Below are 13,211 nucleotides of genomic sequence, written 5' to 3'. Positions count from 1 at the left end.
TACTAATTCGAAGAAATGCTTTGAACCAATTAAGCTGGGAATCAATACGGATCAATTGAATCAGACGGTTGAACCAAAATTTTTTTTATTTTTAATGTTTTGTATGAATTTTTTAATTATTATTTAATCGATGGCCTGACTAGTTCGACCACTAGTCCAATTCTGAAAGTCTTGCAAAATGGACCTAGTTGTTAAGTTTAGTAGCCAAAGTGGATAACAAAAAAGTACATGTGCAAATGAACTTAATTGCCAAGTTTAGGGACTAAAAGTTATATTAATCCATTTCTTTATTTATATAGTTTAGCTCCCTTTTGTTTGCTAAAACCCAAGAAAAGTTTTCAAATTCACCCTTCCCCATAGGCACAAAACAAAAGCTTCCAAACATCCAGCTTTCATTGTATTTTGCTAAGCTGTCACCAGCTTTCCTATTAGGCTCTCTCCCTCAGTTATTGCCTCACGCGTTACCCCCACCTCTCCATACCATCAAACCCCCACCCCCCTTCTTTCATTTCCCTATATAAATACACCCTCTCTTTGAAAAAATATCCACAAAACCCCTCTCTTCTTCTCTCTGTTACTCATTCATTCTTTAGTTTCAATATCAAAGCAAAAATGGGTTCTTCTTGTAATGTTGTTTCAATGGCTTTACTGGCTTGTTTGGTGTTGAACTCCTTGGTTTTTGTTGCCCATGGTGGTGACTTTTACCAGGATTTCGACCTAACATGGGGTGACAAAAGAGGCAAGATTTTCAATGGTGGCAAGCTCTTGTCTTTGTCTTTAGACAGGGTTTCAGGGTCTGGTTTTCAATCTAAGAAAGAGTATTTGTTTGGAAGGATTGATATGCAACTCAAGCTTGTTGCTGGCAACTCAGCTGGCACTGTCACTGCTTATTATGTATGTTAAACATATAGTACTTCTTCATTATTTTGAATACGCTAGTTGATATGCCATCATCAACCATTATGTGAGTTAGATTATACTACGCATTCTTTTTTAAATAATGGGTAAATTAATTTTTATATTTTATTTTAAAATAAATTAATCCATTTATTAAAATTTTATTTATTATTACTATTAAAATTAATTTTATATGTCCTCATGAAATTTGCATGATACATATGTTTAATAATAAAATAGATAAAAATTTAAAAATAATAATTAGTTTATTTTTCAATCTAATTTATATAAATTTATAATTTTTTAATAAAAATATTACTCTTAATACCAAAACTTGCATACACCGATAATAACAATAGAATTTGTATGGACAAAAGAGCAGGAAAAAGTATTCTTTCACAAGAATGAACTTATTATTTTGCTTTTTAACCAATTATTGTGGTTTTGAACCATCCCTATCTTTACGACCTTTTTCATGCTACATACGTATAGAATGTGTTACAAAGCTTTTATGTTACATTTTAGAAGTGTTTTTAATGTATTTCTTTGTGTATGTTTTGCAGCTGTCATCTCAAGGGCCAACCCATGATGAGATAGACTTTGAATTCTTAGGGAATCTGAGTGGTGACCCTTACATTTTACACACCAATGTCTTCACACAAGGCAAAGGCAACAGAGAACAACAGTTCTATCTTTGGTTTGACCCTACAAGAAACTTCCACACCTATTCCATCATTTGGAAACCCCAACACATCATGTAAGAAGCCATCAAATAATGTCTTCTACTTTGTCTTTTGCCTTAATAACATTAGCTACTTTTTGTCTTTTTCTCAGTTTCTTGGTGGATAACATCCCCATTAGAGTCTTCAAAAATGCTGAATCCATTGGTGTACCGTTCCCCAAGAGCCAACCCATGAGGATTTACTCTAGTTTATGGAATGCTGATGATTGGGCCACAAGGGGTGGATTAGTGAAAACTGATTGGGCAAAAGCACCTTTCACAGCTTATTACAGGAACTTCATTGCCAATGCTTGTGTCTGGTCAGGAAGAAGTTCATCATGCGCTAAAACTAACTCGGTCTCCGCCGGTGCATGGGAAACAAACGAACTTGATGCACCAGGAAGAAGAAGATTAAGATGGGTTCAAAAATATTTCATGATTTATAACTATTGTACTGATTTGAAACGTTTCCCTCAAGGTGTTCCACCAGAGTGTAAACGCCCAAGGTTCTAAAATCAAACCTCTCCTCCTTTCCATGTAATATATTCTTTTTTTCACTACTTTCTTACTATGTATTCAAGTTGCACTCAACTTGATGCTTGGGGATGGATGGAATAAGTTGCTATTATTATTATTCTTTTTTTATGTATTTTTATTTCGTTTTGTTGCTTCTTAAATCATCTTGAAAATAGATGTAAATTCCCTGTTTCTGATAATAAAATTTTCCTCTTTTTTAGTACTTAATATTCACTCAACTTCAAAGTAATTCTTCCCCTACCACAGAGGTAATCTCCCGTGACCAATACTCATGTTTAATATCAATATCTCAATCTCAAAACAGGTTGATATATTATTAGGGTATCCTTAATATGATGCACGACAATCAGACTCTCAAATTTACTCAAAACAATCAAGAACACCCTAAAGTTTCGCCTCATAAACACGAGCCAGATGCATCCGGATTGTAATCTAAAAACAACCGACTGAGGAAGGAAAAAAGAAACTCGACTTTTTTTTAATCTAAATTTTATTTTTACCAAATTTTAAGTTGATTGCTGGTTGCGATTTGTTGTTGGAACAATAAATGTAATTTAATAATCTTTATATCAACAAGTGGGAATTAATGACAAATTTTTAAAATGAGTACCAAGATTTTTTATTTAATAATAATATAATTTTTTTTTCTTAGTAATTGTAGGGCAGAAGGTCGTACGAATTATGGGGCAAATTTATGGAACTAAAGAGCTTTTGTTTTTATGTGTGTCAAAGGATAAGGCTCTCCTGTCCTGAGGGAAGTGAAATAGGATCACGATGCAATGCATGCACCAGTTTCACCAACTTTATTATTATTAAATTAGGGATAAATTATCATTTAGTCTATAAATTTAATACCTTTTTCATCTTGATCCTTGATCATTAATTTCATATTTTGGAATAATTTTTTTAATTTGATTTTTGAAATGGCATGTCACGCTGATATCATACAGATTATCACTCTAAAATTTCCAATTGATGATATGTTAGAAATCTTATGTATTATATTTTAATAAAATCTAAATACAAGGACTAATATCAAAAAAGAAATTGTCAAATTTCGAAATTAATCCGAAAATTTTGAAGATATAAAATATTATTAAATGATTAAGGAAAGGGACTTCACCGAGTTCCAGACTGTGAAACTGCAGCTACAGTCCAAAAATTATAGGATAAGCCTAAAAAAATAGCCATCACATCACGTGAAGAAGGGGTGTTGTGACTCATTTATTATCTTCTATATCTATTATAATATTTTTATAAATTTTGTATACCAATTTAGTTTTTAAAAGTATTGTTATAAAATTGATTATATTTTGCTCTTTATTCAGAAAATAGGTAAGTTAATTTGTATATATTAGATTAAAAATAAATTAATTTTTAAAATTTTTATTTATTTTGACAAAAATTAATATAATGTGTATCACATGTTGACATATATAAACCGGTTTTTAATAGTAGAAATTTATGAAATTTTAATATAATAATCAATTTATTTTTGATCTAAACTACGTGAATTAATTTATTATTTAATATAATCTGACTCTTAGTATAAATATCTTAATAGTACTTTTACTTATTTTTTAGGTCTGTTTTATCATTCTTGAAAACTAACCCTTAGTGTCATTTTTGGGTCCATTTTAGTACTTAAATAATTAAATTTTTAAATAATAACTTGATACAATTGTTAGACCAACAATAACTGAATAAATAATTAAAATTCATAAAATTATTAAAACATAAAAATTATTAAATCGGTTCAAAAATTCAATTACTAATTTTTATCTTAATTTTCAAACTATTTCTAATTCAATTGATTCAACCACTTTATTCGAATTAATATACCAACAATCGATGTTCAATCTAATTAATCCGACAGACCAATTCAATCATGTTTTAATAACACTAATCACATCATCTTAACTAACAAGATCCAAGTTCAAACACTAACAATTATATTATCCCCATATAAAATAGTCTTATTTTCCCAATCAATTTTTGGGTGCTGCTTCTAAAAACAAACCCATTGTTTTAAAGCAGTAAAACCCAGTTAGCCTCCATTAAAAAATCTGTGCACAACCCCACAATCAAACCAATGGAGATCAAATTGATATGCAAGCAAAGAAGACCCACATTCTTTTACATAATAATAAGTATATACAGAACTTTAGAAATACAAGTGAAAACCAATTCCATAACAATCATTCAATCATAACTGATATGCACAAGTTTTCTTTTCTTTGCTTCATTTTTCCTCTCATTCAAATTGGATGCTTGGTTCAATCACAGGATGACTTCAAAGCCATGTGTGTACTCGAATGCATGAAAATACCTATATCTAACACTCACAGCAGGAGCAACGTTGCTTCATAGCTAACTATGAAAAGCAACAATCACAAAGAAATCATACTAGCTGCCATTGCAATAGTTTCCCGACTTTGAAGCTATTTATTTGATGAATCGGCTATTGGAATGACTTGTTCTTCTACATAACTGGCGAATCTCACTCTTGGTCGCTGCCTACACTACATTAACAAGAACTTAGATTGTAAGGCAAGCATGGATCAAAATGCTAATGGACGGCAAAGCGCAAACTATACTTACTGGTATTCTGCAATGGATGTTTAGATCATAGTTCATTTCGCCGAGACGGGTTTTCACAACTTCTTCAGCTTTGGAGGCCTTTTTACAAGCTTCTTCAACCTGAATTGAGCATGTTGGAAATTTAGCACAAATTTATATAATTATGTCTAATCCATACGAAGTAAATGGATAAGAGTTCATTTCATATTTACCTCACTGATGAACATGGTAGACTGATCTTTAGCAGCACCAAAAGCAGAATTTTCCAAAATATTCCGTAGGAACGATAACTCTTTAATCAAATCTAAGGCCACTTCTTCAGCATCTAGCATCTGATTTCTCGAGAATTCGAATGATCTCTCTGCGTGAAGCCGAAAAGAAGAGCAGTTCAGACAAGTACAAATACCTCTACAACCAGGAGGATTTCTTTTAAGAATTCCTTTTTTGAGACCAACAATAGGAATTGCTGGAGTAATAGAGGCTTCTCCAAAGCTATCAGCTTCAATTTGATTTACATGGTTTGCACATTTCACAATAGACTTTATGGCATCCCCTTCGGTTTCTAAGGGTAACCGATAAGACACTGGTTTAGCACCGATGATAGATGACACGGCTGGTGGCTCAACCACAAGTTCCGGGTTCGTTTCTTCTAGCCTCTGGTTTGCATCCAATGCAGCATTTTTACCAAGTGTTGCCTGTTCCTGTTGCAAACCGATAGCAGTAGCTGCAGTCACAGTGAGCCTAATACGATCACTATGCTCTACATGAGAACTTTTGCAATTGGAAGCTCCGGTGCCTGCATCTTTGCCAGGAACACCTGATAAAGCAAGCATACAAGTGAAAAGGTTACAAAAAGACTCGCAATCGATTCTTAAAACAATAGAAGTACGAGAAAGTGAAAAGCATTGGATGTGCAAGAGACGGCCTAGGAAGTAAAGAACTCACAGGAGTAATCATTTGCTATGTCTATCAAAAATGGAAGCAATCTTTTATAACTGAATGAGCCAGGTATTTTAGATAACTTCGGATGCAACCGTGAATATGGAACCTATTCAACATCACAAGGCCAATTATATTAGCAAATGAGTTACCATAACTGAAAATACTTGCAGCTTGATAGCATCTTACCAACTTGTTCTTAGGACTTGTGTCTAAGCTTTTATCACTAGGGGTTTCGTTCATCGACTTTTCAACATCAGTCTCGGATTTAAACATGTCAGAATCCAGTCGAGTCATTGGAATACATTGTCCATTCAAGTCTTCAATTTGTTCCACAGCTTCACCATCATTTACTTCAATCTCAGACTGCTGTAAATCACCATTAGAACTTGGTGGAACTTCATTATAATCACCAGATTCACACTTATTTTCAACCATAGACAAAGTCTGGTCCAAAACTTCTAGACTTTGAGCATCACAAGGAGTTTCAACATTAATTTTTGCATCATCTGCCAACATTTCATCACTAGAAACACCACCCGAAGAGCAATTCGAATTCGGGTCTTCATATTGCAACTCAAATTTCTTAATCTCTCCATTAACAAGTGTCATCATAGATTCATCCAATACCATATTCAACTCCTTACCAGAATCACTATTATGACCCTCCAAAAAGCAATCACTCGCCGCAGATTTATCTCCCAATGCTTCTTCAACATTTGAACCCAACATGTTCTTCTCTTCAAAACCCTTTTCAGTTTTTTGACAATGACCCCTTATTGGGGACCCTGTGAAGAATCATATGCAATAATGTTATAATCCCATAGTTCCTTTTTCCAACCAAAGCATAAGAAGGTAACAAAACCAAAGCAAAGGAATTACCAGAAGATTCTTTTTTGATATCCATCAAATAAGGAAGCAATCTTCTATAACTGAACGAGCCTGGCGTTTTGAAAAGCATCTCTTGAGAACATGGTCTAAGAACCTACACGAAACCCCACATACACAACCGCCATTAAAAACAGATTAATTAACTCAAATTATGAACAAGATGAACATAATTTTCAACATATGGCAAAAAAGTACCAACCAGGACATTACTTTAAACAAAAAATTTAAAACCTTACTGTTTTTATTGAACAATTGATGCCGTTTCTCTCTTCATTAAGCCCCTTTTCTCTGCATTCATCATGTATCTTCATGTCTTCACTTCCGTTTCTTTCAACCTCTTCCTTAACTCCAAGGATCTCAGCATCTGGTGGGGTAGATTGCCCAAATTCCTCCAAATCCCCATTTTCACAACCTTTGTTCTTTTCATCCAAACAATCCCCAGCAACCTCACTTTTCCCCAGATTCTCGGCATCATCCAAACAATTAGGAATTACCCCATCAGTAGAAGAAGGGGAGAAGACCCGTCTTAACCGGAGATCTTTGATGGATAAATCGTACCCCACCGATGAATCTTCAGCCAGTGATCTTTTTTTGGGTTTTTTGAGAAAGGGTTGTAAACCTTGGTGGTTTCCTCCGCCGACGGACTGGGTTCGGGATTTTCCCGACCGGTTGCGATGAATATGGATCTGGGATTTGCTACGAGTTATAGTTCCCATTAAGGGATGAAGAGATGGCCGCTTCCTTTTCTTAGAGATTCCCTTTGAGTACTCCATCGTAAACCCTCAGAGGAACGGTGCTTGTGAGCTAGAAAGAAGAGAATAATCGAGTTCCGCGGGAAGAAGAGGGATGATAAAAAGTATTTGAATGCAGAGCGGGAAAACGTGTGCTTAGCTTGGCGGGAAATAATATGGATTTGGGCCTTACCATTTATGAATTTGCTTCCAAAAAAAGCCCATAATTTTCTTTTGCTCTAAAACTAGTACATATTTGAAATTCGAGTTGGATCAAATCCTTAAACAAAAAACAAAATACTCTCGATATTATTTTAAGATCAAACTTCTTACAACTTGATTAAATCGATCGTAATAAAAATTACGTGACATTTTATGAAATAATACAAAATAATTTGATTTCGCTTATTTTTTAACCTTATATTTTTGTTTTACAATTGAATAAATTTTTGCACATTCAAAAAAATTAATACTAAATAAGAGAAAGGTATAATATAAAGTGTACATCAATACACCCACATGTTTAAAAAGACTAAGTTACGTTAACTTATTTTAAGAAATTAAGAGAAAAATTAATTCTAATAATATATATTTGAAATATTTAAAAATTAAAGATGATGAAATTATAATTAAAAGACTAATAAAATTTTATCTTTTGTTAAATGTACCTAAATTATTATTTAATAATAAAATATTTTTATTTAAATTAATTATAAAAATATTGATAGGGTGCTAAATCGAAATATTTGTGTGCTTTATTTCGATAAACTTTGAGCACAATATTGGAATGACAGCAATATGATGTACAAGATTTTTTTTAAATTAAGATTATTTTATCTAAATATTATTTGTTATTATATTTATTAAAAATTTAATTAGGATTAAATTTTATTTTTATATTTTGCTTAGATAAATATTTAGTTTTATTCTTTAAAATTTGTAGGATTAGAACACTAAAAATTAATTTTCGGAAAATTAAAGGGAATGACGGCGCTACTTTTGATTCGGAATTTCGGGCAGGGAATAAAAATTCTCTTTCTTTTCTTTCAAATTGTACTCTTTTTCTTTTCTTATTTTAGTTGTATTTTTAAACATTCTTTTTTTTTTCTATTATAAGCAACTAAATTATTTTCTAGTTAAAGTCTATAAAATTTCGGTATTTGAGTTGTGAGATTTGAAATTGTACTTAATAGTTTTCGTTTGGGCATTTACTCTCTCTTTTTTTTCAGTTCAAGAGATAGATAAGATCGTCTCGTACTATTTTTTTTAGTGTTGTTTTAAAAAGGATCTCTTGTACAGTGTTGGGAACGATACATAGTTAGTACAATTAATTCCGCGTGAAATTACTTTACCGAAGAATAAGTTGGTGTGGTTCAATTGGGAGTGAAGTTGGGTGATGCCATAAGATTAATTGATCTGATTTAAATGATTTGTAGGATTGAAATCTTTAATTAGAGTCAGGTTCTTCTAGTTTGCAAGGTTGTCAACGGATTAAATAGTGAATGTGTCTTTCGAGGGGTTATTCGTTCAATAAGGGTAAATCATTGAACGGTTCCCACGATTAATTTATAATTAAGGAAGAATTGGTGCTTGAGGCATCAGTGATCAATTATAACTGGTTTATCAGTGAGCGAGAAGACATCCATAATCTGTAGAGGAGGGTATTGTTTACAAAGTTGCCAAGAAGGCACAACCTTCAAAATCAAATAAGCTACCATCTTTAATGGCTCTTCGCATTACTTTGTGAACCACCATAATTTTAATGGCTTTTTGTACCATCGACAATGTGAACTACTATCGTTGTTAACCCTAACATTTTGTGTAATTTACATTTGTACTCTTTCTTTTTCCTTTACCCTTTAATGAAACCAAATCAAATAGAAAGCTATTATACTCAAATCAAATCAAACTCAAGGAAAGAGAATGAGCAAAGATGCCTTATTTGAACTTGATTGAAATCTATCCATCGTTTATATATTTAGGGTGAGCGAAATTCGATTCGATTTGAAAAATTCGATAAAAATTTTAAATTTAAAATTAAATAGTTCAAGTTATTTGGATTAATCAAGTTATTCAGATAAACTCGAATAAAAAAAATTAAGTTTTTCGGTTTAACTCAAATATGAATTACACAATTCGAGTTATCTAAAACTCCAAATAAATAAAGGCAAAACTATGTTGTTTTGATAAATATTTACCTTTTCTAAAGTTAAAAGGCTACATTATTTTGATAAATGTTTACTTATTAAGTTAAAAGGAAAAATCGTTACATTTGTTTATATAGTTAAATAATCTTGTACTCCGTCTACTAGTTATATAATTGATCCATGTAAATATAACATTGAGTATAAATAATAAGATTCATTACCTCGACTTGACTTGACTTAAAATTTTTTGACTCAATTCGATTAAAAAAAATCAAATTGAATTCGGTTGCTAAAATAAGATTCATCAACTTTACTAATTCAAAATTTTTTGACTCAGATTCGACTCGATCAAATACTCACCCTTATATAGATAAACGTAATTAAGTAAAGGTAAAAAAAAAACCTAAATTATCAGGTTTCAATCTATTATGGTTATAAGTAAAACAAATTGATTTTTGTATTAAAATTTCTTTATTACTAGATAAAATTTGCCCGTCTACCTTGTATATTTACAAATACAAATTTTTATAATTTTTAATATAATTTATTGTTTTTATAAGAATTTATTAAAGATGCATAGAGTTCATAAATATTTCATATATTTTTATTTAAAACTTCGCATGCGTTAAGTATGTATTAAGTACATATTTATAAGGAAATTTTAACTTCATAATTTAAGTGTCATAGTTCAACCGGTATAATATTATTGTCGTGTAAGAAGTTGTGATTTTGAGTGCACTAATACGTATTATCATTTTATGTAAGGATTGAGAGTATCTATGAATAATTTTAGACATTTTATCTTAAAAAATGATATAATAAAAACTTATAATAAGATTAATGATAAATATTGGTGCACAAGTAAACTAAGCCAAACCAAGGAAACCTAGAAGAACAACCTGCTAAAATTTAGCTAGGTGCTAACAGAACCAGCGCCAAGCATTCGAACAGATTAAAACCAGCTTTGAACTTTCGCTTAATCTCCCAAAAAAAGGGGATTAAAGAGAAGCGAAAACCAATTCATTTAATTACACATCTTGATCCTTTATAATCAAAGGCTTGGTAGAACTGTGAATGAAATCAATCGATTGAAACTTCCTTCTCCTTGGCTGAAGATGCTCCTCTTCTTCTTCCTCCACCTCCAATGGATTGCTTTTCTCTTTCGTTTTCTTCGACCCTTTGTCGCCATTGATGTATTGTTTACAAAGCTGCATCAGCTGACGAGCTACATCCATCTCTATCGCTGAGAAACTGGTGGCATTTTGGCGTTTACATGGAGATGAGGGTTTCGCCATTGTTGCTTCTATTGTTTAATTCGAATTTTAATGGAGATGAAGGGGACTTGGTCTATATATAGGTGAACGTAAACGGACTTAATTAAAATTTCTACTAGCCGACAGGGATTGCTTGTGCAATGTGCCTACGTGTAGGGAAAGTCCTGGATAAAGTTTTAGAGCTAAACTTTAACAGCAAGTCATTGTTGGGCTAAGCTTTAAGGCATTGTCATAATGAATGAGATTTACTCGTTGGATTTCCATATGTGGAACCTTACCATTTATATATCTTAAATCTCATTGGCTGTTAGAATCGTAACGGTTTAAATATGATAATACGTTAGATTTTTAATTTTGTTGATGTAAGGAGAGAGGAGAACATGAACGTGGCTTACATGGTGGTAAGAGAATGATCATGTGGAGAGTCGTTCTAGAGGATGTTTTGACAGAGTTTTGGTAAAAGGAAGAGTACTACCTTCTAATGGTAAACGAAGTGATATTTATACGCTTTTTGGCTATTGCCTTTGTATCTTAATGTATGGGTGTATCTCGATCTACTCATTAAGAGACATAATAGCCTTCTAATCGATTGGCAATTAGATTGATGGAGGTAGATAGGAGCGATTTCACATTTCGAGCATGCTACATGCTAGTGTCACTTAGCCTTTAAAAAAGAGATATGTGATGGCATGTATAGTAAATATGCTTATATAGCCCAAGACCTTTCTTTAGAACACTTGGCTTGAAATCAAACAATTAAGGGTTGCTCTATACCACTTGTCACGAGGCTATTATTCTCTTCCCAGAAAAATGTCTAATATGATGTGCAATTGACCTTCTTCAACCATATATAAAATAATTAATAGATAAACAAAAACTTTATGGTATATTATATTTTTAAAATTTATATTTTCTATTATTTTTAACGGTATTAATTAATTTCTAACACTAACTTCTTAAAAATAAAATAATTATGTTGGACAATTTTAACCATAAATAAAATAATTAATAGATGTAAAAGGTCTCTGTTTTAAAAGTTAAAAGTTTTGTTAGGAAGTTTAGGATAAAATTGATAGAATTTATAAATATAAAGAGTTAAATTTATTAATTTTTAGAATTAGAATCAAAATGATAAAATATGTAAATATTGAAGACTAAATATACTATTAATCCAATCTTAATGCCCAAATATATACAATGATACACTTTCTCATTTAATTTAAGCAAAAACACAAATCTTGGTGCACAAGTAAACCAAGCCCAATCAAGAAAACCTAAAAACAAACAACCTGCTAAAAATTAGCTAGGTGCTAACAAAACCAGCACCAAAGCATTCAAACAGATCATTAACCCAGCTTTGAACTTTCGATTAATCTAATTACACATCATGATCTTCATCTTCTTTACGTTCTGGTCCTGAATAATCACAGGCTTGGTAGAACTGTAAATGAAATCCATTGATTTAAACCTCCTTTTCCTCGGCTGAAGATGCTCCTCTTCTTCATCCTCCAATGGAAGATATCGATCCCACGGACTGCTTTCATCGGTTTTTGCTTTCGTCTTCTTCGACCCTTTGTCGCCATTGATGTATTGTTTACAAAGCTGCATCAGCTGGCAAGCTACGTCCATCTCTATCTCTGAGAAACCCGTGGTGGGTCTTCTGCGTTTACATGAAGAAGTGAGTTTCGCCATTGTTATTTGTATTATGTTCCGTGTATACAACGAAGGAGACTTAGTCTATATATATAGGTGATTGTAAACTGACTTAAATTAAATTTTCTCATAGCCGGCAGGCATTGCTTATGTAATTTGTCTACGTGTACGGAAAGTACCGGATAAAATATTAGAATAAAACTTTAACTGCAAGTCATTGATTGGGTTTAGTTTTTTCAAGAAGAATAAATTTATACGGGATAATCACAAAATTAGTCCCTAATATATACCTATTTTTGTTATAGTGACCTTAGCTGAGTAATCTATTAAAATTTTAACAATATTAACAAGACAGTCTATGTGTATTTCATTGTTGATGTAGATAATTTTTAAATATATATTACTATTATTTTTAATGTGTTGAATTTTTATAAAGTACACGCAAGTTACCATGTCACTATTATTAAAAATTTATTGACTCGATCAATTTTTCATGTAAAAATTAATTAAAATTTGAAGGTTTTCTTAAAAAGAATTCAGACTAAAATAATTTTATTATTTATATAAAAAATAAATATGTCTAAATCATATAAGTATTTGTGTTTAATAGTATGAAAAATACTTCTAGCTAGGATTTGATTATTTGGGTCTTCTAAGGGTGAGTTTAGATGGGTGGTGCGTTTACCTATGATTAGTGTAAAAATAGCGGTGACGGTAAAATTAAATACTATACCATGAGTCAAAAGTAAGTTAAATACATCGCATTGCACTTTACTGCCCATCTAAACCCACCCTAAGTTAACTAAATTGAAAGGATTATTAAATTCAGATTTTGGTAGCT

The 13,211-nt window shown here is 31.7% G+C and overlaps 2 protein-coding genes across 3 annotated transcripts; one reads left to right on the top strand and one right to left on the bottom strand.

Moving 5' to 3' along the window:
* Positions 1-363: 363 nt before the first annotated feature.
* On the top strand, positions 364-2,362 carry LOC108476388 (xyloglucan endotransglucosylase/hydrolase 2-like). The gene is made up of 3 exons (XM_017778598.2): positions 364-894; positions 1,461-1,654; positions 1,732-2,362. Exons 1-3 carry the CDS (start codon positions 613-615, stop codon positions 2,129-2,131), a joined length of 876 nt encoding a protein of 291 aa, XP_017634087.1. The 5' UTR covers positions 364-612; the 3' UTR covers positions 2,132-2,362.
* Positions 2,363-4,259: 1,897 nt separating this feature from the next.
* Positions 4,260-7,432, bottom strand: LOC108474839 (uncharacterized). 2 transcript variants are annotated; one of them, XM_017776864.2, is made up of 7 exons: positions 6,802-7,432; positions 6,557-6,659; positions 5,864-6,462; positions 5,681-5,783; positions 4,948-5,552; positions 4,757-4,855; positions 4,260-4,677 (listed from the first exon to the last, which is right to left on the bottom strand). In XM_017776864.2, the coding sequence occupies exons 1-7, from the start codon at positions 7,336-7,338 to the stop codon at positions 4,597-4,599; spliced, it is 2,127 nt and encodes a 708-aa protein (XP_017632353.1). In that variant the 5' UTR covers positions 7,339-7,432; the 3' UTR covers positions 4,260-4,596. The 2 variants fall into 2 exon arrangements, with proteins under 2 accessions (XP_017632353.1, XP_017632354.1); XM_017776865.2 differs by having other exon boundaries at positions 4,260-4,672.
* Between the last annotated feature and the right edge of the window lie 5,779 nt (positions 7,433-13,211).

Source organism: Gossypium arboreum, chromosome 3 (genome assembly GCF_025698485.1).
Source record: "Gossypium arboreum isolate Shixiya-1 chromosome 3, ASM2569848v2, whole genome shotgun sequence".
NCBI classification, from domain to species: Eukaryota; Viridiplantae; Streptophyta; class Magnoliopsida; order Malvales; family Malvaceae; genus Gossypium; species Gossypium arboreum.
The sequence above is the reverse complement of the archived record's forward strand: the minus strand, read 5'-3'. Positions and strand labels throughout refer to the sequence as shown.

Bases quoted from the DNA above. Each gene is read 5' to 3' on its own strand.
- LOC108476388 (XM_017778598.2), top strand. From the start codon at position 613: ATGGGTTCTTCTTGTAATGTTGTTTCAATGGCTTTACTGGCTTGTTTG. The intron at 895-1,460 runs GTATGTTAAACA...TATGTTTTGCAG, and splicing joins GCACTGTCACTGCTTATTAT to CTGTCATCTCAAGGGCCAAC. The intron at 1,655-1,731 runs GTAAGAAGCCAT...TCTTTTTCTCAG, and splicing joins TGGAAACCCCAACACATCAT to TTTCTTGGTGGATAACATCC.
- LOC108474839 (XM_017776864.2), bottom strand. From the start codon at position 7,338: ATGGAGTACTCAAAGGGAATCTCTAAGAAAAGGAAGCGGCCATCTCTT. The intron at 6,660-6,801 runs GTAAGGTTTTAA...GGTTTCGTGTAG, and splicing joins TCAATTGTTCAATAAAAACA to GTTCTTAGACCATGTTCTCA. The intron at 5,553-5,680 runs GTGAGTTCTTTA...TTGCTTTATCAG, and splicing joins CATAGCAAATGATTACTCCT to GTGTTCCTGGCAAAGATGCA.